This window comes from Osmerus eperlanus, chromosome 8 (assembly GCF_963692335.1).
Source record: "Osmerus eperlanus chromosome 8, fOsmEpe2.1, whole genome shotgun sequence".
Lineage (NCBI taxonomy): Eukaryota > Metazoa > Chordata > Actinopteri > Osmeriformes > Osmeridae > Osmerus > Osmerus eperlanus.
Window position 1 is genome coordinate 14,998,894 of NC_085025.1, and position 25,646 is coordinate 15,024,539.

At 42.5% G+C, this 25,646-nt stretch overlaps 1 protein-coding gene across 1 annotated transcript; it reads right to left on the bottom strand.

Moving 5' to 3' along the window:
- Positions 1–660: 660 nt before the first annotated feature.
- On the bottom strand, positions 661–24,275 carry nmbr (neuromedin B receptor). Its single transcript, XM_062468503.1, has 4 exons — positions 23,744–24,275; positions 6,778–6,904; positions 6,474–6,695; positions 661–2,886 (listed from the first exon to the last, which is right to left on the bottom strand). The coding sequence occupies exons 1-4, from the start codon at positions 24,148–24,150 to the stop codon at positions 2,494–2,496; spliced, it is 1,149 nt and encodes a 382-aa protein (XP_062324487.1). The 5' UTR covers positions 24,151–24,275; the 3' UTR covers positions 661–2,493.
- Positions 24,276–25,646: the final 1,371 nt, after the last annotated feature.

Consider the following 25,646-nt stretch of genomic DNA (forward strand, 5'->3'; position numbering starts at 1 on the left):
TGTATGCTTATGCTTTTGTATGCCTTTGTTGTTTAAAAAAAAAAAGTAAGGAATGTGATGGCATTTTTTGATATAGTTACTAAGAATGTATTTTTAATAGACTGAGGTTGTGTTTAAACAAATGGATGTTGCAGTTGGTCTTAAGGTATTTATGGTGTTGGGTTATGATGCCTGATTGAGAAGCTAGGGGCACGGAGGTTGGGGGATGTTTGAGTTCTGTGGCCTAAAGGGAGATGGGTAGATGGATCAGTTGATCTAGCAGCCCTGACCTTTTGGCCGAGGAGATTGTGTCCTGTGTCCTGTTTGTGTTTCATTAAGGGTATCTTTACTGTCCTCATTTAGAGAAAGAGCCGTGACATCAAAAGACTTTGGTCACTTGACCTGGGGGGTTATATTGTCTTAACTGTCACTGAGCAGTGCTGACCAATCAACAGAGTTCAGAGGAATCATTTGATCTAAAGTTTATATAAGGCAGGGGTTTATGATTGTTCTTCATCACTCTGGCGAACGACCTGTGGCTAGCACCTCCTTCGTTATGACTGATCACAAAGTACTTTGTTAAATCATGATCTGTATAAGCAAAATAAATTGTAATAAACCCACATCTCTTGACTACTCAGATCTACACAGTGCCGCTTGAATTTCTACCATTACAGAGCCCCCTCTATTCATAGCTGAAAATAACACAATAATACGTCTTAATTACACTACCATACAAATTAAGGCAATAAATAATAATGTTGTTGTATAGCCTAGGGTTCCATAGCCTAGAGTTCAGTCTTTGCAAATAGCCATTACCCAACAAAAAATGGCACATGCATGAGTCACAGTGATCCTATGAGGGAAACCACTAGAGCCTGTCTCGGCTGCATGCCGTAACCCTTCCATCTTTTCTGCCACTTCCCAGGCCCTTTCACATCACAGAAACCGCAGGGTCCAGAAGCCTGTGCAGATTTCCTGCGCTCAGTGTTTGAGCCATGGGGTCCCCAGTCATCATTCACATGGCACAGCTCCCGTGCAGGTGTTTGGGGAGATAACCAACATAGCCTTTTATGATGATTTGTATATCTGACTGGGATGCCCCTTTGTGAGATCTACATACATATCTAAACAGGAATTTCTGTACGTGGCTTTTAAGAATAGGAAGTTCGATTTATTTTCCAGTCTTCATGTGATGACAATTTGCTTGCTTTTCCTTGCTGTGTGTTTAAACAACTTGCATTGCCGAGTGTAGGGCATTCACAACCGCAGCAGTGCAGCCAGTGATTAAAAGCTGGAAGCTACAGGTAGCTTGCTAGTTATGTTTGTTAGCTACTAGAATCCTTGTTTGCTTTGTCTGTAATAACAATAAACAAAGGGTGGTGATGACTAAGATGGTACAAGATAGCTAGTACGTCCTTGTTTAAATCTCATAAATCATATGGGACAAGTAGAGCAGCAGGACAATTGACATTACGTGTTATGGGGTCCATTGATTGGTTGACATGTCCCAGCATCACTATATAGTTTCAACCTTCAACGCTGAAATCCAACGCACCACTCCTTGGCTCCTCCGCCAACCCTGACTTTCATTGACAATGTATTGTAACTTGCCTCATTGCTGCATGTGTGAATAGATTTTTACCAAAAATTTGCTCTATTTTCTCCTCACTAGCTATGTGTGAATAGTTGGTGTGGATGTGTGTTTTTCTAGCTAGTTTAATTTGAACTGGGCCTATACTGATGTTTCTTGTCCACTAGGCCCTATAAATGGAAAAGGCCCTTTGTCTGTAAAGTGTTTTGTAATTGAAACCGTAATTGCTGTAATTATCCAAATACAGCAATAGTGCATGCAATTAGCAGTGAATAGGATTTGGTTCTCTTTCTATAAGGTTTCTCCACCTGCCTCTATGCCAGCTATCTCATACTGCCATGCAAGGACTGTCAAATGCAATTTCAAAATGTCATCAGTTAAATTCAGCCTCTGAACTCTGTTAATGGATCACTGCACTTAGGCTGTGTGACGGAGTAGAGTTTTGAGTTGTGCGTCAAATTCAGAAAAAAACAAAGAACTCCAAAGACAGGAATAGACACAAAATCCAAAGAATAGTTTCCCTATGGGAAGATGTGTCTTACAAATCTGTAATACTACACATTCAGTAAGAGTAAAGACTTGACTATAGTTTTCAGAAGTGTCACAAAAGGTTCGAGATCAGATGGGTTCTCAAAGAGAAAACGGTTGCAGAAAACATGCATGTGTGACAGATTAGGTTAAAACCACTTGGTTCAATCCCAAACTAAAATGTGAACCTTCAACTTTACCTTCCAGTTGACTCCCTATGGCCATTAGTCATTAGTCCGCCTTGTGAACCAACAGTATTTTCAAAATGTATCAATAATCCCTCATGAATTGTGATCCTAGGGTTTCAGTTGTTTGACAGTGACCATTGCCTGGATGACCTGGTTTTCCTGGATGTCTAGCTGCGGTTGGGGTTGACCTTTGACCTGCAACCCCTACAGGGAGACCTCCTGCCTGTTGCCATGGCCGTTGGCAAGGACGGAGGGCGCGGCGGAGGGCTTTTTGATGGAGGTGAGGCGTATGGCAGAGGTGCTATGCATGTAGCTGGGGTTCCTGTCGTGGTACGGTTTCCGCCCACAGCGCAACTGGGCATTGAAGTGGCGCCGGAAGCTTTCGCTGAGCAGGTAAAGGGCAAAGGGGTTGACGCAAGAGCTGGAGAAGCTGAGGATTCTTGCCAGTAGGGTGACTATGAGGTGGGCAAGAGACAGGTCCATCTGCTGGTAGTGGAAGGAACGGTACATATAGAGGATGTGGTTTGGGAACCAGCACAGGGCGAACAGACCCACGAACACCAACACGATCTTGGCTAGGCGCTTCCTGGTCTCCATCTGTGGGGAGAGGAGAGGTGCACATGAGAACCGTACAACCATGAAGAATCCCGCCTGCCTATACAAGCGATGATGCGTGAACAGATATAATGGAGTGAGCTTCATCTTGCTCTTCAGTTGCCCTTGACTGCAATGGACCACTTAAGGTGGGACAGTGATTGACAGACTGTCACAACCTTTTGGAGTTAACGCAATCCAATTGCGTTCCATGTTTTCTCCATCCATAATGTAGTGTTTCTGAGGATGATCAGTTGTTAAACAAGATCAGAAGTGCTGCTATAGGTTATGTCCTGTGTAGTCTAAACTGATGGAGATTGTTGTTTCATTTGGAAGAAATTAAGATAATTGTTCCTTTTGATGTCTTTGATGTAAAAATTAATACTGTAATTTGACAAGAAAAAATGCAGGCTGGGATTTGACCCTACAAAACTTTGAACTGACTGTTTTGCTGGGTTTTACTGTATACATTATAAATCAGTCTAAAATAGTGCTGCACTGTTACCTTCTATGAATCAGTGAGGAGAAGGAAGAGACCCATTAGTGGTAAACTGCTAACCTGGTTGGTTTTAGTAGCTTCAGTTAGATGTAATTGTCTTGATTTAATAATGTTTTTTATTGTGAGCCAGCTGTCAAGAGTAGTTGACCCGTAACCTCCCTTGCATTTTTGGGCACCTCAACATTGTGGAGGGCTCTTCCATAATCTGGAACCATTCCTAGATCCTAGAGTGCTAATCCTGGTCCTAGATTCCAGAGTTACGATCTGAGATTGTACAGCTCTAATACTAGATCCCTTTATTAATAAAGAACTATGCCATCTATGTGAATTCTCAGCTCAGCATGTGATCAGCATCAGCATCAATCATTCACTGCCTATCTATTTAAAAAATAAAATAAAAACATCTATTATCTAACTGCAAAGATTATAGAAAAAAAATGGGCAGTTCTTAACTCTTAATTCATGCAGACCTATAATTCACCACACTGTAAAAAAGCCTTTTATGATTACAATCTGATAAAAAAAAACATTTCTCAACAGCATGGACATGTTGACAGAGCACTTTAGTAAGGGCATCAATTAAAAAGCCACAGCTGTTGCTGCCCAAAAGAGCTAATATGAGTCTATTGTAATAATTTCCTGTTGCAGAGTGAACATACATGTTAACATACACACTGTACATACATGCAGACAGACAGGCAAAACTCTTGGCATGCTGCAATGTAAAAGGATGTTTTTAAAAGCAAGTCAGTATTTTATGTCCTGTGGTAAATTGTTTCAAGCTTCTTGCAAGATTTGTAATAACTCTTCTCAGGACTTTGACAGCTTTTATTCTTTACCCAGTCCAATTGATTTCACACAGCTTCAATTACGTTGAGGTCTGAATTAGGGGGTGGCCAATGGGATTCTAGGGTAGCCAATAAGGACTGGTCTTTTTAAAGTCAATTTCCAGATGATTATGTAGCTTCTGGCTTTTTAAGGTACAATGTATGTGGGAGTTCTACATTTGTGACACGTACATTATAGATCTTGATTCATGAATGGGACATCTGGATGTGTGAAAGTGCCAGGATAGTAATTACACAGGTTGCCATTATGTCCAGTCATTTTCTTTTAAGAACCTTGAAAACCATTGATGCAAACGTGAATGTCCTTAGACAGCTGCTGGTAGACAGATGTAGCTGGTGGTTGTTCTTATTCATAACTCTGAGCTGAAAGGTTTCCTCTGCCGTGGCCATGTTTTTCCATGAGGTTCAGCTGGATGATAGATATTCAACACAATATAAGTTTCAAGTTTTTATTGTCAGTAACACAAGTCCCCTCTCTCACCTTCACTCCATCTTCTGCGCCATACACACACATTATACACATGCATACTGTAGTTTCTGTATTTCTTTCCGATGTGATACATCACTGTAAAATATAAGAAAATCAGAAGAAACCATTCTCTGGTTTGGTTACTTCCATTTTCTTCCATTTTCAGTTTCTCTCTGTCGTTCTCTCTTTATTGGTCTACCTTTTTCACTCTCTCCTTTATCTGTAGGCTCTCATCAGGCTTAGGTGTAGAGTCTCACATAATGACAGTTTCATCCATTCACTGCAGTCCTGATGTTATCTATTAGCTCTAAACGAGGGTGGATTCTATCCAGCTGAATTCCCACTGGAGGAGGCTAATAGGAGATTAGACCACCATCTCCACGCTCCTTGTTGCCACGTGGCTAATCTTGCTAGGAAACTCTGATTCAATCATCTAATTATGTCTGAAACACAAATGTGATAGCGACTAATATTACTATCATAACAATGATGGGGATGTGCATAGACAGGGGTTGAGGGAATAATAAGGAATAATGAAGCCACTGCGGCTTCAAGTTCACTTCATTGTCACAGCCACATTCCTCCCTCTCCTCCCCCCTCCCCTCCTTTCCTCCTCTCCTCAACTGCTAATTTTACAGTGGGCATAATATAAATCCTTGTGGGATGGCAAATGCCTGATCATCGCCCACCCGCGATTGTCCTCCCTCCCTCGTCGGTGGTGTAATGATGGCCCTATTGGTTTACTGACCTCTCAGTCACTGCCACCCTTCAAACGAGGTTCAACTCTACCTGGACTAATCACTTTACCTAAGGTCACTAAACGGCAGCACACATCTGTAAACCTCTTGTGTAATCAGAAAAATTGACCTTTTGCGGTATGAAATCTTGCAGTTTTGTTTTGTAAAGTAGTCAGAACCTGCAACATTTTACGAGAATTTACTTGAGATCCGATCATGTTTATTTATTTGCAGAATTATGCAAATTTGTACTTGAGTCTTGCAAATGCAGACCATTCTGTTGCACTGACCATGGTAATACTGTTAGAACTATGTCTTTCAGTCCCTTGATTAGCTACAGCACTTACAATAAGCACTAATTGTACGTTGCTTTGGATATAAGCCTCTTCTATAAAAATATGAATGAATACTACATCACTCCTTCTGATCCATACAATATGCTGTTTCTCACTCTGCATGAGATGCAAAGAGCAGCGATTTAGAGGTCTCTGTTTAGCAAAGACTCTAAACCCACCCAGACAGACTGTAGTTTTAATTAATAACTGACCCATTCCATCCCTTACCTCCAGCTCTCAGCAGTTAAGCTGCAAAGACACTCATGCAGCAATTAGTACTGAATCCTAACAGGGTGCCATACTGGAAAGCACTGCAGATTCTCTGTATAGAATAGGATAGGACATAGTATGCATACATGTGAAATTGTTGCTTTTCAGTGAGAAACAGGCTGTGGGTGGCCATGACATGTCAGGTTAACTCCATTTGACTGCAACTTGCCAGCTTGTTAGTATTTACATGCGCTGCCATCTCATTGTTGTTATTATTAATGTAAAGCTTGTACCCTGTCCATTTGTGTTCATTTACAACGTCCAATTTACATAGTTTGTGCAGTTTGGATTTGTGTAAGGCGTATCTGTGAGTTAGACTAGGAGGTGGCTGAGCAGATGCACTAGAACTAAAAGGATTTTGAAGGATGTGACTTAATGCCTGCATGTCAGACCTCCTCGACTGTCTACAAGCCTACATGTCTTTTATCCTACCTGTCTCTTGGTGTGCTCGCTGATCTCTCCGGGCATGTCATGAGCGCTCTTGATGAGCGTGCGGGCAATGTGGTAGTAGTAAACAGAGATGATGCCCAACGGAACCAGGAAGTACACCAGGAAGATCATGACCGAGTGAATCTTAGGATGCATCTGATTGGACAGGGGGTAGGGCACACAGTTCACGAAGGTCACATTGTTTCGGCCGTGCATGGAGACCACCTGGGGAGAGAGGATGGACATGGTTTAACCTTGCCGGACACCTGTGCGTGTGTGTGTGTGTGTACATGTGTCTGTCAGTGACCTGTGAGAAGACGGCCTCTGGCACGGCTAGCAGGATAGATACCCCCCAGATAGAACCAGCCTTCAGACAGGTCCAGAACACTGCGCTGGAGGTCTGGATATCCATAGGGTTCACTATGGCCTTGTACCTGCAGGAGAGGGGAGGGTAGAATTATTTTTTACACATGGGGTTGCAGCAATCTAATCCATAACCTAGTTTTGCGAGCACTGTCCTGAACCCCAGGGATCTACAGTCTGAAACCAGTGTGACCCCTCACAGCCCAGTAACTAGGCTCCTAAAACTAATACACAGAGCTACATGTGAGAACACAAGATTGTCTTGACATCAATTGTGTTCCTGTTCTCTGCCACACATTGATAACGGATGCACACATGCACACACACCTCTGAAACATACAACCAAAAAACATGCATTAAACATGTGACACACATACACAAACACGTGCTCCTGCTCTCACACTGTCTTCACAACTCAACACACATCGTTATTACAAGTTATATACTTATGGATGATAGGTTCTGATAAATATTTAAATGAGATTTTTACTTGTTCCCCTTCTACACATGAAAATGGAATTACCCTACCAGCTGTCTCCCAAGCTCCTATTTCCTTGGCCATCAATTATGTAATTACTATTTAATCAATCTAATTAAGGACGCTGTATTTCTTAATACTTGGTAATGAGAGAGAGGACTGTGGCATGGGAAGGCACCTCTGTTCTGTGAGGACAGAGAGGACAGACAGGCAGAGGGGACAGACAGACATACAAGCAGACAGACAGAGATGACAGACAGATTTCTGTTTACAACTACACCAAGCTTCATTGAGGTAGGAGCCATTCCACTGTGACCATTCGCATGAAGACAAAATGCCAGAAAATGACCTGTCTTGGCGTTCATGTCCAAAACGTTTGCATACCCACATTGTATTCATGTTACAGTAAACATGTCACCATGTATGCTCTGCATGATCTGCTGAATAAATCATCGAAATTACCATCTAAACTTATTACAGTGCTCCTGATAGCCTACACACCCCAAATTTGATCAATGTGTTATGGTGTGGCACATAATTAATAACTAATAGCTATAACTGCACTACTGTTACCATGTGAACAACATTACTCTAATTGAAAGGCTGCTGAAACTGATTTCATTGATTCAACGCACAAGTAAAAAAACACACAGAAAGGTTAGGACAAACTGATAAATGATGCTCTTTATCGATTCAACGTAATCGTCATCCTGTGCCTCAGCGTTAATCAAAAGGACCGTGATGATGCATGCAGGCCTCAGGCCAGGTGTTGTCAGTGAAGGTGCTTCACAGCAGAGAACCTCATCCCCCAGCTGCTCACGGATCAGGAAATGGGGAGGGTCTCTGGTGTTGAAGTAGTGAGGAAAAGAGATGGGGGAGAGAAAGGGAGAGAGGGCCAGTACATGTGAGAGAGATATACAGTACAGAGAGAGACAGTGAGGGGACCTGCCAAGAGATAAATCCACAGAAATGCACCAAACCGGCTGTTCCTGCAACTGTATTCGCCAAAGCCCCAGATCTTAATGACAACACCAGCCGTAAAATGTGTCTAAACTAACTTGGAAACAAACCAAAGTCACATATCCAAATACATAAAACCATAATCTACAATGAGATATACGAGAATCTTTATCAAATCTTAAATGTGTTTCCGTATCGAAGAAAAAACTTGCCTATTTACAGAGTCTGTAAATACTGAACAGAGGGTGCTCATTGAGAGAGTTTGACTTTTTGAACTGGCATCTCAACATCAGTTTCTCACAACCTACAAACACTACAAATATTTAAGAAATTATTCAAATCCATATTAAATGGAGGACTGAAATAAATATAGAAAAACCATTATCAGTCCATTATCAGAATGTTAATTAGTTGCAGCTAAATCATTCTAGAGCCTCAGGACACACTGTCGTACAAAAGCATTGTAACTGCCGCACATTTAAAGTCATTGCTTCCAATATTTTGGTTCCTACCTATAATTGGAGTTCCTAGAGGCGGAACTAATTAGTTGCGATATTTTTCGCACGCAATAAAAAGGGCACAACACTTGCAAGCGTAGCTCTAAAAGCGGCATGGCAAGAGCTCTCAAGCTAGGTGGATAAATCAAGATTATAATATCAAGAATATAATGAGAAAATAGCTTGTATTTGCTAGCGTGTAGCTTCTTATTTGCTAGCGTGTAGCTTCTTATTTCTGTCCTTTGTTTTTCTCTGTGTCCGCCCAGTTCTCACGGGTTGATACTATCGAGAAGTAAAAATAAAACCCTGTAATAAACCAAGACTCGTGTTAACTACTGGAGGGAGCTACAGTGAGAACTCGACTACTCTGCATGAGTAGGCGAGAAAGACGACATCAGAGAGCGCGAATCGTAGCGTCACTGTGTCCAATCCCGACCGCTGTAAACTACTATTTCATGAACATATATGGACGTTTACATGTCTAAATAATATAGGAAAGTTACTTTGGCCAAAAGACCACTCGGCGACACTCGGGGGATGCTTGGGCGATGATCTTTACTCTGACAAGTGTGTCTGTGTTGTCATCGTACTGCTACTATGGGTTAGCATATGAGTGTATTTCAATGCTAGCTTAACACTACTTTGTCTTGCCAATGAAAATACACGATCATGTGTGACGTGATCTGTAGTCGAGGGGAGCAAGGGATGGGGCTAGCAAACTTTGAGAAGAGTTCAACAAAACATCCAGCAGGTGGTGGTATACAGTCAAATTGAGATTTTATCGCATAGTTTGGAGATGTTGAAGCGTGATATCTTATTGTGGAGGACATAACTACGTCCCCGGATATGTTGACAGCATTGATGGTCAGTTTGGTGACCCTGGATCAAGTTAATATCCCCAGAAAAACAGCAGCGGCCAGTGTTTAGAAGTGCGGTCGGGTTTGGACAAGGGTAGCGCACGGCTAATTTACCGGCGCCAGCGTCTTTTGACCGGCTCTAGTAAAGGCTAAGCTAACTCTAACATTTTAAACAATATTTAGCTCGAAAGGTAAGAAGTTAAAGCTTAACGTGAAATCAGTAAATCAGCTTAAAACGTGATACGATTATTTTTATCAATATTTGAAGTGGCATTTTATCAGAATGTTAGCTAAAAACCGGTCGGGATTGGACACAGTGACGTTAGTTGGGCCGGGACATCTCCACATTGCAGCGCGCGCATGTATTCCAGCGATCACATCAGTGCAAGAAGACACAGTGCCCACGGGAAGAATCAGGTTCCCTAACGCAAATTAAGCTGCAACCTAGACATTAAGGGCCGGTTTCGGAGACAAGGCTTAAGCCTAGTCCCAGACTAAAATGCTGTTTGAGCTGGTTTAATTGAAATTCACTTGCACAGACGTATCTTAAAATAGTCGTGGATTAAGCCTGTTCTGGATTAAACAAAGCCGATTGCAAAATTGAGCATTAGAGCTACTCCAGGACTAAATTGGACTGAATTGAAGCTTAAACTAATCTGCCAAGGAGGCAGGTTTAACTCCCGCTTAGTAGGCTAGGCTACTGTTTGTGAAACTGAGCTTGGATTGTTTGGGAGCATGGACTATTTGGAATATCTAAATGAGGACCAACATGCACGACAAAGGCCAGCCAGACGAATACTGCTGGATAGGAGTGATCCATTGAATCAGTTTGATATAACTTTTCGAGACCGCTTTCGTATGCACAAGGAAAATGCATTGGAGATAATTACTTTGCTTGAGCCTAGACTTTCCTCTCTGTCTCAGATGAAGGCCTGTGTCCAATCAACTGCAAGTTCTGATCACTTTGAGGTTCTTGGCATGTGGAATCTTTCATCGTGAAACTGGTGATTTGTGTGGTGTCAGTGAACCAACTGTATGTAGAATAGTTCACAAAGTCTGCAGTGCCATTTGTGAACTGAGGAGTCTTTACATCAAGTTCCCTGATGCTGCTGGGCAAGCCAACTATAAAGTGCAATTCTATGAATATGGGCACTTCCCAGGAGTGATTGGCTGTATAGACGGATGTCATGTTCCCATCAAGTGTCCATCAACTCCTGATGCAGAGGAATACAGGAATCGTAAGAACTGTTTTTCAATCAATGTTCAGGGTGTATGCACTCCTAATTTGGAGTTTTCAAACATTGTTGCCCGTTGGAAAGGTGCAACCCATGATTCAAGGATTTTTCTCAACTCTTCATTGTGTGCACAATTTGAGAGAGGACAACATAGTGGACTACTACTTGGTGATAGTGGATATGGTCAGAGTAACTATTTATTCACACCACATCTAAATCCCACAACAGCTGAGCAGCAAAGGTACAACAGAGCTCATATCCGTACTAGAGGGATGATCGAGCGTATGTTTGGAGTATGGAAAACTTGATTCCAGTGCTTACGAAATATGCTTCGTTTCAAGCCAAGAAGATGCTGCAAAGTGATCATTGCTACAGCTGTGCTGCACAACTACCTGAAGCAGCATGGCTGTCCTGATCTGCCAATGGAAGATCAGGATGATGCAGATGTGCCCATGGTGGCAGAGGCAGCCAATGACCAGCGGGGACTTGCACACAGAGCTGCTTTCACAGTGCAGCACTTCAGCATTTAAATATGGAATGTATTCATTATGGTATAGTTTTGCTTGCATACTGTTTCTGTACAAAATTACAATAATGTAGCAAAATTAAACGAGTGAACCAAGGCTGGTTAAAATGTAGTTTGTGATGATTAATACTCACTCACATGCCAAATGACAATACATTTTTTATTTTTCACAATTCCTCATATTCACCATGGCTACTGGTATGCAGAATTATTTTTTGGAGCATAGCCCTCTCTCCCAATTTCATATCCAGTTCAACCTCTAGAATTCTCATTTTCATTTCTTGTTCTTCTTTTAAATATTCAATTTTACGCTCATGAAATTCTCTGGCTAACTTTTCATGCATAGTTATCTTTTTTGGTCTCTGTTGGATGGTAGCAGCTTCATCTCCCAGGGGTGCCATAGCAGATGTGGAGGGTTCAGGCTCGTTGTGAACTGGCTCTTGATTGGTTTCCTCTGGAAAAAAGACCACTGTTCCAAACTCAAATCAACTAATATGGTCCTGTAACCAATTTACTTCCTAAGGTATATTTACCATTTGTGCTCAGTTCTCCATGTTCACTGTCCAAATGGTCATTGTCTGGTATACCATCCAGAGGTTGCTGGTGCTCTATTATACCAGACAGCAAGTCACCCAATTCATCACGTGTCCTTTATTGGTGGTCCACCACCTGTAATAAATCGCTCTCTTGAGAATGCTTGCTGAATGCTTGCTGCATTCTCTTTTTTTAATCCCAGTTTAATGTTCTTCCATAGAACCTATGAAGGCAGATATCATTCATTAGTTTTCTTTTTTGATGTCACAAAAATAGTAATATGGGAAATCTGAAATACTGGTACTGATAAGGCATAATAAAAATAAGTTTGTCTCCTGATAATTTAGGTCATGGTGGAGAAATGATTTTATTTTATATTTCTTTCCCCCTCACATATAGGTATGGATTTTCCTTTGTGCAACATATCTTACTCTACCACCATGTTTAACATGCATATGCCCCTTTAAAATAGGTTAATATCCTTTTAAACAGGATATTCATTCAATGTGAATGCTACAAGCAGCAGGAGTATTGTATTTGGGTAGGCCATAAATAAGCAGGGTATAGGCAACAGGAAACAAACATATTTTTTTGCCTAATAATGAAGATTAACTCACCTGCAGTTGTTGTACTGTTCTTGTGGGGACATCTTCATTTGCATTGAATTCATTGCCAATTGCAGTCCAAGCACTTCTTTTCTTCTGTTCAATAGCAGCAGTATGGATTTTGCTTTCAATGACTGGATGGTTCGATACAATTAGTTTTAGTAGTGTTTTTTCATGCTCACTATAATTTTTTGAGCGAATTCTCTTTGCCTCTGCCATTGTGTTGTCTCAAAATTCACTGCAACAATGGTGTTTCATACTCCATTTCAGGTTTTCATGAGCACAGTTGGACCAACAGCCTGTGCTTCCACTTAGTCTAATGAGGCTTGAACCAGGTGCTCTCATTAAGCTTACTCCAGGACTCCATAGTCTCAGACTAACTAAGACAAATGTATGCCATGTTCATGCAAGCCACTTAACCCTTGTGCTGCCTTCGGTTCACATGACCCAAAGGTTCATAACGAACCATCGTTGTGTTTACCCAATTGTATCCAATACAAAAACAAATAAAAATAATTTTCTTTTAACCTTTGCAATGTGGGGGGTCTGAGACAGCCCAACGGTTAAAAGAAAATGCTTCACTTTGTTTTTGTATGCAGTAAATTCGTCGCAATATGACGGTGGTTCACAATGACTGATGGGTCAGAATGACCCGAAGATAACACAAGGGTTAAATAGCCAGGATTAACTAGTCTGATTTAGGCCTACTCCAGTCTTGATTTAAGCCCTGTCTCCGAAACCGGCCCTAACTGCACAAGAGACTGAGACATTTCCTTTTGCATTTCACACAACAAGTTAATGTTGTTTTGTTTACTTACCTTTTCAAATTGAAGTACATTGATATTGCTACTGTGTTGACATTGTGCATACTGATGACTATTCTGTAATTATTACTAAGAATTATTACTAAGAACTAAGGCAAAGTTATAATATAAGGCATTTAAAGGTAAATGGTTATTACTTAATACGGTACATGTCCAAGTATAACTAAAAGTTAACCTTTTTGATTTGTTTTAAATTCCATTTCAAGATTTAAGTTTTAAATAAGGCTATATATAACTATAAAAAGCTATCAGGCAAGACTATAGCTCCATAAATAGCAAAATAATTATTATCTAACTGTGTCATACTAACCTTTGATTACAATTTCATTTGGATATCAAATTAATATAACTATATTGAACTTAGACTACATGAAACCTAACTTACATTATTGTAAACAAAGTTGTAAAGACAAGTTTAGATTAAAACCAAAATAGGTTAATTTAAGTAAAATGTCAGAGGTTGACCATATCCTTGAGAGTGACAAAGAGAGTGAAGGTGAAGACGCACAGAAGCACTGCACAGACATGCAACCACAAGCTGCTGAAGGCACAAGAGATGATCACCCCACTTCCTCACAAGAGCCACAAAGAAGCCAAAGAGTCCGCAAGTTAACGGACAAGGGCCGAGAACTGCACGATGAGCAAGTAAAAATATTTGCACACCGTTTCAGTGTGAGCTACGAGAAGTGGAAGGCTATTACTAAGGATGCCAAACAAATGCTGAGTGGACAATGCTCAAACAACCTGCTGCGTGACCACATCACTAAGTTAACCCTTGTGTTATCTTCGGGTCATTCTGACCCATCAGTCATTGTGACCCACTGTCGTATTGCGACAAATTTACCTCATACAAAAACAAAGTGAAGCATTTTCTTTTAACTGTCGGGCTGTCTCAGACCCCCCACATTGCAATGGTTAAAAGAAAATTATTTTTATTTGTTTTTGTATTGGGTGAAATTGGGTAAACACAACGATGGTTCGTTGTGAACCTTTGGGTCATGTGACCCGAAGGCAGCACGAGGGTTAAGCAATGCCTCAGAGAATCTGAACGTTGTCTATGAAGAGTTAAGGCACATCGACATTCCCGACCAAGACACACGTCGCAGAGTAGACACCTGTGAAGCAGTAACAAGAACAATCATCCAGACAGCAAGGGCTCTTCTAGACACAAGAGAAGATGAAGAACAAAGGGTGAAAGCAACAGAGTCTGTAAGTAAATATGCAGCCTCAGACAAGTTAAGCATCAACTCTCACGGCACCAAGTCATCTGCTCATTCCCGAGCTAACTCAAGAAGAACATCCCGTTCAAGCCAATCTTCTGCAAGACAAGATGCTGCTGCTGAAGTTGCTGCCAATGAAGCCACTTTAAAGGTACTGCTAGAGCAAGAATGTCATATCAAAGAACTTGAAAGACTCGAAACTGAAGCCGCCCATTTACGAACCAAACAAGAGGCTGAAAATTCAGAGAGACAAAGGGTGCTGGAAGCCAAGCGCAGACAACTAGAACGATTGGAGACAATTAAGAAGCTAAAGGCTGCTAAGGCGCGACAGCAAGTATATGATCGAAGTGAATGCTCGGACGAAGAAATAGTTGAGCTGCTCCATCAAAGTGTCCCTTTGAAGGAGAATGAGGAAGTCAAGTATGAAAGTAGCCTATTGCAGCATCCCTCCCCACCTCAAGCGGTGACACATCCAAGACAAGAAGACAATACTGCAGCTCTTGTTAGGGCCTTCGCAGAGTCCATCAGTGCAAGTCGTCTTCCTGTACCTGAACCAACAACGTTCAGCGGTGACCCACTCAGATTCAATGACTGGAAAGTCTCCTTCCAGACACTTATTGACAGGAAAAACATACCAGCCGAAGAAAAAATATACTATCTGCGAAGGTATGTGGCGGGACCAGCCAAAAAGGCTATTGAAAGCTACTTCCTGCTTAACACAGAGTCAGCCTATCGTGCAGCGTGGACCATCCTAGAAGAGAGATACGGCAATCCATTCCTCATCGTCAAGGCCTTCAGAGATAAGCTCGATGCATGGCCCAAGATAAGTTCCAAGGGGAGTGTGGAACTTCAAGAATTCGCTGACTTCCTTCGCAGCTGTGAGTCGGCCATGTCTCTGATCAGAGGTCTTGAAGTACTCAACGACTGCAACGAGAACCAGAAAATGCTTGCTAAACTGCCAGACTGGCTAACCTCAAGATGGAATAGGAAGGTCATTGACGTGGAAGAACAAAGTCACATGTTCCCAAGCTTTAGCCAGTTTGTCAAGTTTCTCACACGTGAAGCCAAAATTGCTTGCAACCCAATAACATCTCTTCACGCTTTAAAACCAAGTGAAAGCGAGAAAATCATGGTCTCAAAGACCAGAGGTCCTGGAGCAAAGGTTTTAGCAACTAACTCAGACGAGAGAACTGTTACCATAAGCTGTGTCTTCTGTGAGAAGGCAGGTCACAGTGTACACGAGTGTCGTAAGTTTATGGATGAGACGATTTCAAGGCGAGTCAAGTTTGTTCAAGAGAAGAGATTGTGTTTTGGCTGTCTGAAGTTTGGTCATCGCTCAAAGGACTGTGAAAACAGAAATATCTGCGATATGTGCAAGAAAAGACATCCATCCTGCCTCCATGATAATCGTATCAATGCAGAAAGGAGGTCAACGTGGCTTAGTGGAGCTGAGGACAGTGACAAGTCAAGGGAAAGGAAAACGGATCACCCACAAGATAGAGCAGCAAGGTCATCATGTGAGGCAACATCCAATAGAGTTGTACAGAATGTTAAAGACACTCATACATCCACAGTCATTCCAGTGTGGGTGTCAGCCACAAGTGAGCCAGATCGTGAAGTTCTTGTATATGCACTCCTCGATACACAGAGCGACACAACCTTCATCCTGGAAGAAACGGCAAAGACTCTCCACACAAGGAACGAACCAGTTCAGCTAAAGCTCTCTACAATGGCTTCGAGAAACACAGTCGTGTTCTGCCGGAAACTGACTGGACTGCAAGTGAGAGGATTCTACTCAGACAAGATAATTCCTCTGCCGGTGACCTACACAAGAGAATTCATCCCTGCTAACAGAGATCATATTCCCACACCAGAGACTGCAAAGGCATGGCCTCATCTTGAACATGTCGCAGATGAGATTGCTCCTCAGCAAAGCTGTGACGTGGGCCTGCTTATCGGCTACAACTGTCCTCAAGCTCTTGTCCCAAAGCAAGTGGTGCCTGGTAGAGAAAATCAGCCCTTTGCACAGAGGACAGACCTGGGTTGGAGCGTGGTCGGCTATGGCAACGCATGTCTCGACTATGGAGATGAAATCGGAGTAAGTCACCAGGTCATCGTGAAGCAAGTCATGCCGGGTCTTGAGTCATCTTCAAACCTCACAAGCAAAGTACGCTATGTCTGTAGAACACAGGTCAAGGAGGTAGTCTTACCTGCAGACATCATCAAGGTGCTGGAATCTGACTTTGTTGAAAGGTCTTTAGAGGACGGTCAGATCTCTCAAGAGGATCTCCGATTCCTGTCAAAGATGGAAAGAGGCATCAAGCTCAAAGACAATGGTCATTACGAAATGCTGCTGCCATTCAAGAATGACAGACCGAACTTACCAGATAACATGGTATGCGCCATCCACCGTCTCAGATGCCTAGAACGAAAGCTGAAAAGAAACAAACAGTACTACAAAGACTACAAGACCTTCATGGATGAGACCATAACACGTGGAGACGCAGAAAGGGTCCCAGAAGAAGACATCAATAAAGCTCCAGCATGGTACATCCCACACCACGGGGTGTATCATCCCCAAAAGCCTGGGAAGATACGTGTTGTCTTCGATTGCTCCGCAAGGTTTCAAGAGACATCCCTAAACGACCATCTTCTGACGGGCCCAGAGCTGACAAACACCTTGGTGGGAGTGCTGTGTCGTTTCCGGAGAGGTCCCGTGGCAATCATGTGTGACATAGAACGGATGTTCCACCAGTTCCATGTTAAAGCAGAAGATCAAGATTACCTTAGATTCCTGTGGTGGGAGAACGGAAATCTTGAAGCCAAACCATCCATCTATCGGATGAAAGTCCACTTGTTCGGTGCTGCTTCATCACCTGGCTGCGCTAACTATGGACTTAAGCACCTCGCAGCCGAAGGACAAGGACACTTCAATGAAGCCACCCTCAAGTTCATTCAGAAGAACTTTTACGTTGATGATGGCCTGTTAAGTTTAGCGTCCGAAAGCCAAGCTATCCAGTTAGTGAAGCAGGCAAGAGAGCTCTGCAGCACAGGCAAACTCCGGCTGCACAAGTTCATCTCCAACAGCAAGACAGTCCTAGCCACAATTCCCAAAGAAGAATGTGCTAAAGCCGCCCAAGACCTAGACATAGCCCTAGGAGAACTACACGTGGAAAGAGCACTTGGCATACAGTGGTGCGTGTCTTCTGATGAGTTCCAGTTCAGAGTGATCATCAAAGAAAATCCACTTACCCGAAGAGGAGTCTTGTCCACAGTCGCTTCAGTATACGATCCACTTGGATTCGTGGCACCGTTCATCCTGGTGGGAAAGCAGATCCTGCAGCAGATGTGTCGTGACAAGCTCAGTTGGGATGACATCTTACCTGATGACCTTCTACCCGTGTGGGAGTTTTGGCTTCAAGACCTGCAAAACCTGGCTGGTGTGAATATCCAGAGATGCTACATTCCATCAAACTTCGATGTTCAGCGCTACGAGCTCCACCATTTCTCAGATGCCAGCGTGTCAGGTTATGGCGAGTGTTCGTACCTCAGAGCAGTCAGTGCATCAGGTGAAGTCCACTGCTCTTTGGTAATGGGAAAGGCAAGAGTAGCCCCTGCTAAGGTTACCATACCAAGACTTGAGCTGTCAGCAGCCGTCGTAGCTGTTCGCACCAGTGACTTGCTCAAAAAGGAACTGGAGATAGATTGCCTACAAGAATTCTTCTGGACAGATTCAATGGTTGTCCTCGGATACATCAATAATGAAGCCAGAAGATTTCATGTGTTCGTAGCAAACCGGGTGGAACGCATCAAGCAAAGTACAGAGTCTGCACAATGGAGGTACGTGGCTTCTGAAGATAATCCATCAGATCATGCCTCAAGAGGTCTTACAGCAGAACTACTTGTAGCTTCTAACTGGTTCACAGGCCCAGACTTTCTTTGGCGGAAAGAGCTACCCAGCGGAGTAATTAAGGTGGGAGTGATTGCAAGTAGTGATCCAGAGTTCAAGAAGGCCCAGGTTCATGACACCCAGGCAAAGGAAATAAGGTCACTGTTAGATCACCTACAAAAGTTCTCTGACTGGTCAAGAATGATGAAAGCTATAGCAAGACTAAGGCGGCGTGCAAGGGAAGCTAAAGGCCTCAAGACAAGGTCCTGTGAAAGCACCAGTTTAGAAGAAAGGAGAGAAGCAGAGCTCAGCATTATCAAGATGGTTCAGCAAGCAACCCTCTCTCAAGAGATACAGTGCATCCAGCGTCATAAGGACACACAAATCAAAGACAAGGCTAACAAATTATATAAGCTAAGTCCATTCCTGGATGACCAAGGTATCCTCAGAGTGGGAGGCCGCCTAACACATGCTGCTCTACATCCACATGTGAAACATCCAGCTGTCCTCCCGAGAGACAGTCACGTGTCAGCGTTACTCGTCAAGTACTATCATGAGAGAGTGCACCATCAAGGACGGGGAATGACAATGAATGAGCTCCAATCCAATGGCATATGGATCCTGGGATGCAGCAATCCAGTGTCATCCCATATCTACAAGTGCACAACGTGCAGGAAGTTCAGAAGATGTACAGAACAACAAAGGATGGCAAACCTTCCAGAAGAGCGAATGGAAACAACCCCTCCATTTACTTACTGTGGAATGGACTGCTTTGGGCCTTTCTACATCAAGGAAGGAAGAAAAGAGATAAAGCGTTATGGACTTTTACTTACCTGCATGTGTTCCAGAGCAGTGCACATTGAAATGCTCGATGACTTGACCACAGATGCCTTCATCAATGCTCTGCGCTCATTCATAGCTATTTGTGGAACAGTACGCCAGATAAGGTGTGATCAAGGGACTAACTTTGTCGGGGCTAGGCGGGAGTTTATTGACACATTGAAAGAAATGGATCAAGAAGAACTCAAAGAGCTGAGATGTGAGTTCATCATGAACACTCCAGCCTCAAGTCATATGGGTGGCATCTGGGAAAGACAAATTCGCACCATCAGAAGTGTCTTGACGTCCATTCTAGAACAGTCAGCCAGACAACTTGACTGCTCCTCACTACGAACATTTCTATATGAAGTAATGGCTGTTGTAAATAGCAGACCTCTGACCACTGATAATCTGAATGATCCATCCAGTCCAGAGCCCTTGACACCAAACCACATCCTGACCATGAAATCCACGATCATCTCTCCACCTCCTGGAAAGTTCGTCAGGGAAGATCTGTACCTCCGCAAGAGATGGCGCAGAGTTCAACTCTTGGCCAACAACTTTTGGACACGGTGGAAGAAAGAATACCTCTTAAATCTTCAACACAGACAGAAGTGGATCAAGGACCGCAGAAACGCCAAGGTCAATGATATTGTTATTTTGCAAGATGATTCTACACCACGAAACCAATGGAAGTTAGCGAAGGTTATTGAAGTGTACCCGGGTAAGGACGGAAGAGTGAGAAGACTGAAGTTGCTTATCAGTGATTCAAATCTGGACGGAAAGGGAAGGCGCATCTCTAAACCTGTTCACCTGGAGAGGCCCATCCATAAGACAGTCACACTGTTGGAAGCAGACTGAAGACTCCAGCATCTTTTACTCACTCTCTTTGCCGGTTCTTAAGTTCAGCCATAAGTAAATCGTTAGTATTTCAGTATTTTCAAATTAATGTTTATATGCAGTATTTTGTTCTCTAAGCTGTTTTTAGAAATCACTTGTGATTTGGTGGGAGTGTAACTGCCGCACATTTAAAGTCATTGCTTCCAATATTTTGGTTCCTACCTATAATGGGAGTTCCTAGAGGCGGAACTAATTAGTTGCGATCTTTTTCGCACGCAATAAAAAGGGCACAACACTTGCAAGCGTAGCTCTGAAAGCGGCACGGCAAGAGCTCTCAAGCTAGGTGGATAAATCAAGATTATACGAAGAATATCAAGAATATAATGAGAAAATATAGATTGAGTATTGAAATTAGCCCCTCTGAAGTGAAGGCAGCCTACGAGGTATGTTTCTTTGAATGTGTTTTGTAATGTAATGTATTTAAGTGCATAGCTTGTATTTGCTAGCGTGTAGCTTCTTATTTGCTAGCGTGTAGCTTCTTATTTCTGTCCTTTGTTTTTCTCTGTGTCCGCCCAGTTCTCACGGGTTGATACTATCGAGAAGTAAAAATAAAACCCTGTAATAAACCAAGACTCGTGCTTAACTACTGGAGGGAGCTACATATGAGTTATCACTTATTTAGTAAATACATTCTCACTCATCTGTATTCTTGATCTGAGGCAAAGGATCTGTTAACAGAGAATACGGCCCATACTCTTGACCTGGGGAAAGGATCTGTTAACAGAGTGTATGGTTTTATATATACAGACCAGGGGTGAACCAAATGTATATGTTACTTTTAAGATGCATGTTTAAAGTTGTTTTCTCTCTTGAACAGAGATCTTATTGGGATTTTTATTTTTGTTTGAATTGTTTATCACTTGTATTATTGTGTTTATTGATTTTATGTAAAGCACCTTGAGCTACAATTCTTGTATGAAATGTGCTATATAAATAAAGTCTTACTTACTTACTAGTAACGTTTTAAATAAATTGTAAATGTCATACATAATCAATATACTGTATGAACTGCTAATCAAAATAGTTTGTTTATGTACTATGTACACTGTTGCTCTGGCAATGTTAATGTGGTATGTCATGCAAATAAAGTCCACTGAGTTGAAATGATCGGAGAGGGAAAAGAGAGATTGTTCTGTCCTTGACCCTGCCAAGAAGCCACTAGTGGAAGCTGCTTTTTACTCTCTCGGCCGACCACACAGTAATATGCCTCAGGCAGTGAATGAAAAACACACGCACACACAGATCCTCGCTCTCTTTTCCTTTCTCTCTTTCAGACGCACGCATACATGCATTATGCATTCACACACACACACACACACACACGGCACACACAAACGCAGTCAAACACACATGTCCTGTCTGTGATGTGTTGTGGGGGGGTTTAGTTTGACGCCTGGAAGACCAGAAAGCAGCATCCAGGTCCTGAGCAATCCATCTCAGGTTCCAGTGCTCAGAAGGCTGCATCATCTTATTCAGTAGAGGTGATTTGTTACCATCTGCAGCCCAACCTAACCAGGCTCAAGTCCTCTCGACCCTCTCAGACACTGCAACTCTATCTCTCTCTCGCACACGCAAAATCCCTGTATGCACAGGTCTCTCTGAGACAGAGAGCACATCTCTAACTAAACCCCCACAGTGTCTCCTTAGCTACTCTAAACACTTCACCTATTCTCATGAATGGGTAATGATGCCCACAAATCATCTGTTCGAGTGGCTCAAAAAGTGGCCGAAATCCAAGGCCAAACAGTCGCATCGGGGCCCGAGAGAACATGAGAAACGTTTCATTCCTGTCCACACGCTCCTTTTTTTTCAGCCAAGCAAGCTCTGCGTCATTCTACCAACCTCTCATCCATCTCCATTTTCCTTCTTCTCTTCTCTCATTCCAGGGAAACCAACAAGTAATCCGGCTGTGGCTCTCCACAGACAACAATGACACAGTAATTGGGCTTGTTGAAGTCAATAAAGCAGCTAAGCAGATGTTCTTTTTGGATCCCTGCATGTGTGGAATCGGTGGTGGTGATGGTGCTGATTGCAATGACGGGGTGGGTGATACGAAGAAGATGGAATTTGGCTGACGCACCTGACCTTACTGGCCATGGCTAATTGCATTTTTTGATTGGACATGGTCCCCGCAAGCATTTGATATTGGTTCCTAACAGCCTGTGATTGGTTAACTCTAAATGACTGCTCCAATTAGATTTCCCAGATTGTAGTGCGTCATCATAAATGCTATGACACGATTTCTGGAATTATGCCGCAGACTGTCCTGCAGCTGTTAACCTATTGTTTTTGATGTATTGTTTGAAATCGTTCCAATTGGTTGTTAAAGGGCCAGACAAATCATATTGATTTGATGATAAATTCATCTTTTAGATGGCCTAATGTCGATCTGCAGCCATCTGGTAGACTCTTAAGTAGAATGGGCATCGTTTAATGCAGTTGTAAGTGTTCGATATATTGAACTTTACTGGAATGCAGAGCTCTGCTTGTTTTTGAATCCTACTGACATCAGTGAACTTTGCTCAGAGGAGGGACTCCTAATAACGGCAAGCTATTTGTGGCCATATACAAGGCCATGGGTAAAGGTCATTACTTTCCAAATACATATATCTGTATGTGTGTCTGTGTGTGTGTCAACACAATGTGCATAAGGAAAATACTTGTCCTTTACAAACACACACATACACACGAACACACACTTAGACACAGTATGCACAGGTCTCTGCAGCTCCTATTTGACAGCAGATCTCTAACTGAACCCCCCTGTCTCTCCTAAGTCCCTCTCAACACTGCACCTGCATTGTGAATAGGTAATGAGGCTCCCAAATCATTGTTTCAGTGTTTTGAAAAGTGGCAGAAATACACTTGGCAATTGGTCAGGGACCCTGAAACATTGTGAGTTGTTTCTCAGTTTCCTTTTTTTGTTACTCCCACATCAGCTGTCATCAGACTCACACTAACAAACATCCAATCTGGCTATATTTCAGAGAGCTTAATGCCAATGCTACAGTTGGTTTAATTGAAGATAATATGGCAGCTAACAAATGTTCAACAGTTTATGGTTTGGTTAGATTCAATAGGTGGTCAATGCAGACCCCGCTCTGCAGGACTGGGAAAATGAACATGGTGGTAATAGCATAGTGGATAAATGCAACCATCATAAAATGATTACTCGCATAATATATGCACAACGATTGACTACAGTCAATCAGAAATAGGGACTGAGTAGAAATGTGACCACATAATGTGATCAACTGATACATCTTCAGATACATCATTTTGAATGTCCAACTTTGACCAGAGTATTTGCATATTAAAACACTCACTATAACACTATAATAGCACAAAAATAAAGGGTGCTATACAGAACTCTGTAAAAATTGATACATGAGAGACCACCTAGGTTTCTACAGCAGTTTCTACAGCAGTTTTTTACAATACACGTTTCATCCAACAGCGTATTGTACTAGAATGCGTGAATATTTGCTATGAAAGGAAAATGTTGCAATAAAAAATGTAATTGGTACATTGAAATATTTTCGTTTACACACACTCACTCTTCTTACCTGTCTGCGCTCAGCGCAGTAAGAGTGAACACCGACACTCCAACCGAAGTGAGCTGAATGACCGGTATCAGTTTACACGCCACCACGCCAAAAATCCACTCTTCAAACAGATAACGGAACGCATCCACGGGCACACAAGTGACCAGCAGTAAGAGATCTCCTGCTGCCAGACTGGAGATGAATATGTTGGGAACGCTCCTCATTGCGCTGTTGGTGATGAAGATCTTCACAAGAGTGATGTTCCCTAACAAGCCAATGGTTATGATCAGAATATAAACGGATGTCATGACACATCGAATGACAAAGTGAATAGTTTCCCCTCCATCATCGAGGATCCAGTCTTCATCAGTGAAGTTAGTGTAACCGGAGTTCACTGCAAAAGAATAGTTGTAGAAAACATCATCCATGTCCCCTCGTAATATGTTACATGAATCACAGTGAAACAATTAACTTCCTTCTCGTCCGTTAATGAGGCGCGCACGGGAGCTGTCCCCTTTAGATAGTGCTGAAATGACCGTGCGCTACTTCGGGAGGTCTGGTGCGCGTCAGGAGCCACAATGAACTGAAGCACGCGAAGAAGGGCAGGCGTTCTGTCAGAGAAATAGAGAGCTAGAGAGAGGGAGAGAGATAAAGGGAGAGCGAGAGGGCCAACAAGGACGAGAAAAACAGAGGTTTAAACATAACCATTTTGCACCCTCCTATTTCTCATTTGAGAACAAATAACTTAAGTTTAATGAATAGGCCTTCCCTGCATGTTTGGGTTAGCAGAGGTAGTGAATAAAGCCATGCGAAGGAACGAACGAGATTCTGGGCATTTGAATCCCCTCATTGTGCTGTCTGGTGGGCTGGGAGAACGATTACTTAAGCATCTGTGCAGGTGTTTTTATTGTCACTTTTGAGCAAGAGGTGCAGTTAAGGGAGAGTTATTCCTGCACTCTTTCAGCCGCAGGAGGGGTGGGAGGGATCCAGCAAATGCAAAATCAGGAATGCAGTGAAAGAAATGAAGTTAGAGCGAGTTGACGCGGGGTATGAGGATGGTTTATCCTGGCGGCCTAGAATGAAGCTGCATAGACGTTATGGAACTGAGGAAGTGATTCTTGAAAGGATGGAACTGTGTGTGTGTTGGGGGAAAGGGGAGGTTGTGTGCATGCCTGTGTACTGGTGTGGAGATATGTTAAGATATACAGTTAGGTCCATAAATATTTGGACATTGACACAATTTTCATCATTTTGGCTCTGTATACCACCACAATGGATTTGAAATGAAACAATCAAGATGTGCTTTAAGTGCAGACTTTCAGCTTTAATTTCAGGGTATTTACATCCAAATTAGGTGAACGATGTAGGAATTACAACACATTTTATATGTGCCCCCCCCCCCTTTTTAAGGGACCAAAAATAATTGGACAAACTAACATAATCATAAATCTAATTGTCACTTTTAATACTTGGTTGAAAATCCTTTGCAGTCAATGACAGCCTGAAGTCTGGAACCCATAGACATCACCAGACGCTGGGTTTCGTCCCTGGTGATGCTCTGCCAGGCCTCTACTGCAACTGTCTTCAGTTCCTGCTTGTTCTTGGGGCATTTTCCCTTCAGTTTTGTCTTTAGCAAGTGAAATGCATGCTCAATTGGATTTAGGTCAGGTGATTGACTTGGCCATTGCAGAACATTCCACTTCTTTGCCTTAAAAAACTCTTTGGTTGCTTTCGCAGTATGCTTCGGGTCATTGTCCATCTGCACTGTGAAGCGCCGTCCTATGAGTTCTGAAGGATTTGGCTGAATCTGAGCAGATAATATTGCCAGAAACACTTCAGAATTCATCCTACTGCTTTTGTCAGCAGTCACATCATCGATAAATACAAGGGAACCAGTTCCATTGGCAGCCATACATGCCCACGC